Source organism: Lactuca serriola, chromosome 8 (assembly GCF_051521515.1).
Source record: "Lactuca serriola cultivar US96UC23 chromosome 8, Lser_US96UC23_V15, whole genome shotgun sequence".
NCBI lineage: Eukaryota > Viridiplantae > Streptophyta > Magnoliopsida > Asterales > Asteraceae > Lactuca > Lactuca serriola.
Genome location: NC_136415.1, coordinates 184,670,254 through 184,675,844, shown reverse-complemented (window position 1 = coordinate 184,675,844; position 5,591 = coordinate 184,670,254). Strand labels below are relative to the sequence as shown.

Sequence of the window (5,591 nt, the reverse complement as noted above, 5' to 3'; positions counted from 1 at the left end):
CTTCATATCTATGTGTAAGATGAAAGTAACTATGCACTCACTTGTTAAGGTGGTGACTCGGTACTCGGACATCACTTTGTTATCTCAAAACAATTTTCCTTGGACAAAACCTAGTATCATCACCACTAGGGTTTAGTCTAATATTCACCGAGACTAATTAATAGTCTAGCTTTTATTACTATTATATAAGCGTTAAACAATACTATTCACCCACTATGTACAGATAGGGGCCAGACATAAAACACCGGATAGCGGGACCATTTTGGCATGTAGCACTTCTAAAATCCAACAACCCTATGCGGCCCTTTAAACCAGATTCCCCGTACTGCGAGTGATTAAAAAGATATTATAACGAAACTTATATAATTCATAATAATAGCACAAGTACTTATTATAAGTTCCTAATAACGTTACTATAATTAAATAAAATCTATATTAAAAATAGCGTAGGCGTAGCTAACTTACAACGAGTTTTATAGAAAACCGGGCTTCACTTTGAGCAGCGGTTCTGAGCCGAAAGCTCTTCTTCTCGGAGCTTCCCGCTTCCCGGTACTCCAGGACTTGCTTCTAACACCTTGGAGGTGCTAGGAAAAAACCTTGAAGGTTTGGGGGTATTTGGGAGGAAAGAAGATGAGAGTTGTGAAGAAAATGGGAGACTTGCGCCTTTATTTATAGGCTGTCATCGCCGAGTATGCTGAGCGTACTCGAAAATTATGCTGAGCGTAATTGGTTTTTAAGGGTTATGTTGAGCGTACTCAAAATTACACTGGGAGTAATGTTCCACATGTCACCATCTGGTGGCTGGCCTTGGGGAGGAAGCAATGGTTGTGATCGCGCCATGTCACCCAAACTCGCACAACACCCTCCCGACTTAGAAAAATCATAAGTCTCGCATACGAGCTCTGTTTTCGATGTTTATTATATCCATGCGTAGGTAGGGTCATAATCTACAACTTTTGTTTAGACTCCGTCGGCTAATTCTTGACCGATCTTAAATTTAACAAGGAGACTGTTAAATGACCGCGAAACATTCGTAACTCCTTCATACGGACTCCGTTTTCGTCTGTCTTTTTACCGTTGAGTTCCTATTAATGAGATCTTCAACTCTCATTTAGGTCGCGTAAGCCAAAAACCGCTTGAACTAAAATTCAAGTTTCGGGCCGTGTACTACTAAGCCAAATCTTAGAAAAATCATAACTTCCTCATACGGAATCAGATTTGGGCGTTTCTTTTTTTGTATGTTCTCGGTTTAACGTATACAACATTTTTTTTAGATCACTAAGGCCAAAAGTCACTCTCGTAAATTCACTATTTACGTTTCTTGGTGCCGTGTCGGTTCCGTCGCGAAACTTCGACGGGTCATAACTTCTTCGTTATAACTTGGATTTCGGCCTTGTTTATGTCTCTAGAATCCTTGTTTCGACCACTAAAACTTTAGTTTAAGATATCAGGCTTATTTCACACTTTAATTTTGACGCTTATTTTTATTCTTTATTAATTATATCTTTATAATTAAGTATAAAACACATAAATTCACATAATTCACATAATACTCAAATAATTCATCTTTATTACTTCAAAAAGAGTTACAATAGTTGACCTAGGCTATGTAAGAAATTCGGGATAAAATAGCCTTGGAAATTCTGAGAATTGTGGTTTCACTTTCAGATTAAAGTATTTGGGTGGTACTCCCAATCTTTAATCGAATAACACTCATAATTGAGAGCAAGAACTGAAAATATGGATGTTATGAATTTCATGATTGTTGCTTTACCCAGAAAAATGATGACCAAAAAGATTAAGTAGTTCATTTGTCTGAAAACTGTCAAGACAGTTTTCTTTGTCCAAAAACTACTCCAACTGTCAAAACCAATAACAGTCTACTTTGAATATTGAATAAATTTAAACAAGTGTGCACTCCGCACCTTCCTTACTTGTTTAGTATTCATTAAGATTGAATTTTGGTCAACAAGTCAATCTATTACATTTAAATACACATTGATGATACAAAATCACCAACATGCTATTACATTATTTACAAATGCATAGCCTGAAACACGGGCGTTACATCAAATTTCGATTACCGATGTCGATGAGCTTCTTCACTTGCTGCTACTTGGGGTAGGTGTTCTAAGAAAAGAAAGAGACTTACAACCATTTGTTATGGTTTACTTTGGAATCTCTTGAAGCAATGTTTTAAAAATCGGTTTTTTAGTTCAACCAGTATGGTGATTGGTTCCCGATTCCATCATCGATTCAACCGATTTTTATAATTTTCATCTTTTTTCCTATTTTCCTATGCACATAGACATCCGCAAATTTAAACATTAAAAATACACATAAAGACAAGTTGAAGATCAATCCAAATACATTAAAAACATATAACCGTAAGTTTTACATCAATCTATATACATCAAAAATAAAATAAAGTATAATGCGGAAACCAAATTTAATTTTAGATGAATACATACGAATTAAAAACCTTTATAATATTTCCCATGAGTTTTTTTTATTCAGATAAATCTAAATAGACGTTGAAAAAAAAAAGTAAAATTTGTTATGAAAATGATTCATTTCAATGACTTTTTATTTAATTTAACCAGTTTGATTTTTGTAAAAATCAGTCAGCTTATTCTGGTTTAAAAATAAACATACAAGCGTTACTTATTAAACTGTTATCTTTTTCGGTTCAGTTCAATCTAGCCGATTCAACTACCGGTTTTTAAAACATTGTCTTGAAGCGATAGACTCTTTCAGAAGCTTTTTATTACACTATCTAAAAGGGTTGATAACATTAAGTCGATGGTTTTCTATTGCTTAAATGTAGGAAGTTTAGAAACGTTCCCCTGTTTTTCGTCCCACATCTACTTGCTAGGCAGGGGTCTATTAATATTTTTCGTTTCCAAAACTAAAGGCTTCGTCCCTGTCTAATTAATTGATAGGTGGGTCTATTGATATATTGGTTGTTTCCAAAAAAAAATATCTAGAAACACAAGAATGAATGCAGATGATTGTGCTTTAAGAGTAAAACACGCTTACTAGAAAAAAAATTATTTATTGAATCAATCCACCATGATATGTCTTGTAATACATTGGTATAACATGTATACACAAATATAAGTAAACAAATTATAAATTAAATTTTTTTTCTCAAACCAACCAAAATGATAAAAACACTCCACATGCATTCGAACTTCAAGCTACCCATCATATCCACCGTTACATACTACTGTTTCCAACTTGTGGGGCCATGCCCTTTGCTATATTTCGCAAAGTAAACTTCTGAATCTTTCCGGTGGCTGTCTTCGGCAGCTCCTCCATGAACACCACCGTCTTAGGCACCATATAATGCGGCAACCTCTCTCTGCAATACTTTATTAGCTCTTCCATGCTCGCTTTTCCCATCAGACTCACAAAAGCACATGGCGTTTCACCCCAAAATTTATCCGGCCGAGCCACCACCGCCACCTCGTGCACCGCCGGATTCGTATACAACACGGATTCCACCTCCACGCTACTCACGTTCTCGCCACCAGTTATGATCACGTCTTTTGACCTGTCTTTGATTTCTAGATACCCATCTGGGTGTATCACCCCCACGTCGCCCGTGTACAACCACCCATCTTCTCTCATGCACATGGCGGTGGCGCGTGGGTCTTTCAAGTACCCCAGCATTAAACACGCGCCTTTCAGAACAATTTCACCCTGAGTCAACCCATCATGCTTGACTCCGAGTCCTGACTTGGGGTCCAACACATTGACTTCAGTCAACCCTAGGGTTCGCACTCCTTGTCTTGCTTTTAAACTCGATTGGTTACTCACCGGCAACCGGTTCCATTTTTCTTTCCAAGCACAAGAAACCACTACACCTGCCACCTCCGTCATGCCGTACCCATGGCTGACGATAAAACCCAAAGCCTCAGTACGGAGGACTACGGCAGCGGGGGGCGGAGCTCCACCTGTCAAGAAATGAACCGGGTTGTTTAACGGTCTAGCGTGGGGTGAGTTTGCTATCATGTTTAGGACAACCGGCGCACCACACATGTGGGTGACGTTGTGACGATTCAAGGCGGAGAAGACATCTTCGGCGGTGAACTTGTGGAGACAAATGTTGGTGCCACCGACGGCTGCCATTCCCCAGGTGAAGCTCCACCCGTTGGAGTGAAACATCGGAAGCGTCCATAAATAAACTGGTTCTTTAGGCACCGACCAGTCTACAAGAGAATCAATGGTGATGATGAAAATTGCACGATGAGAATGAACGACTCCTTTAGGGGATGATGTAGTTCCAGAGGTGTAGTTAATTGTCATCGGATCCCACTCATTCACAGGCCTAATCCACCGGAAATTCGAGTCACCTTTCTCGACTAAATCTTCATAGGTCGTCACACAGTCAACGTCTTTCACCGATCCCACGCATGATAGCATAGTTAGAGAATCTATAATGAAAATGAAATTAATATAAAGATTTTATCTTGTTAACAAAGTACATCTCTATATGTTGTAAAAAAGATATGGAAAGCAACGTGGATATATATATATATATATATATATCCTTACCTACTAGCTTATCTTTTGTTCCGTCATTACCCACACTGACATTATCCGTAATGAGAACCACCACCGGCCGCCGTATCCCTGGCGGGAATCTCGCCACAGCCTCCTCTGCAACAACTCTAAGATGAGTATCAACAAACAACATGTTTGCCTCGCAGTGGCGGAGCATGACGGAGATTGTCCGAGCATCAAGACGAGTATTGAGATTGTTGAGAACAGCACCGGACATTGGCACAGCGAACTGAAGCTCGTACATGGCGGGGAGATTAAATGCCAGAACAGACACAACGTCCCCTCTCTGGATTCCAAGTCCGACGAGGGAGGAGGCAACCTGGAGGCAGCGGCGGTGGGTCTGTGTCCATGTGAAGGTGGTATTATTGTATTGGATGGAAATGCAATCGCCATAAACGGTGGCAGCTCGCTCGAGGAAGGTGAGAGGAGTAAGTGCAATTGAATTTGCGGATGTGGGGCGTAGTTGATCCATGCTGTATACGTACAGATTACAGTCTCTGATGGAGGCTTATCTAAAGAGTGTTCTGAAACTTGATATAAATGTTGCAACTAATAAACCATAGACCGATTATATGCATTTATTGGTTAGTGCTTCATGAAGTGCCACCCTTTCACTATTTATATATTACCTTTTCTTCACCATACTATTCGGCATATAATATAAGCCAGCTATATACCAGCATCTCCGATGGGTGATTCATAAAAGGAAAACTTGAGACTTAATTTGCTTCATTTATTTATATGGATTATCGCTTTTGATTTACTTATTTTTTATATGAATATATTCTCGCCTTAACTAGCTTTTAATTTATTTACTTATATGGATATGGATTATTTTGATTTACTTATTTATATGAATTATCCTCTTAACTAGCTTTTGATTTACTTATTTATATTGATTATAAATCGTCTTAATTAGCTATTTGATTTATTTACTTATATGGATTATCCACCTAATTAACTTTTTATTTACATTTATTGACTTAAGTAGTTTTTGATTTACTTATTTATATGGATATTAT

The 5,591-nt window shown here is 38.2% G+C and overlaps 1 protein-coding gene across 1 annotated transcript; it reads right to left on the bottom strand.

Annotated features, from left to right (window-relative positions):
- Positions 1-3,039: 3,039 nt before the first annotated feature.
- On the bottom strand, positions 3,040-5,164 carry LOC145069815 (putative CoA ligase CCL11). Its single transcript, XM_079016762.1, has 2 exons — positions 4,561-5,164; positions 3,040-4,439 (listed from the first exon to the last, which is right to left on the bottom strand). Exons 1-2 carry the CDS (start codon positions 5,039-5,041, stop codon positions 3,220-3,222), a joined length of 1,701 nt encoding a protein of 566 aa, XP_078872888.1. The 5' UTR covers positions 5,042-5,164; the 3' UTR covers positions 3,040-3,219.
- Positions 5,165-5,591: the final 427 nt, after the last annotated feature.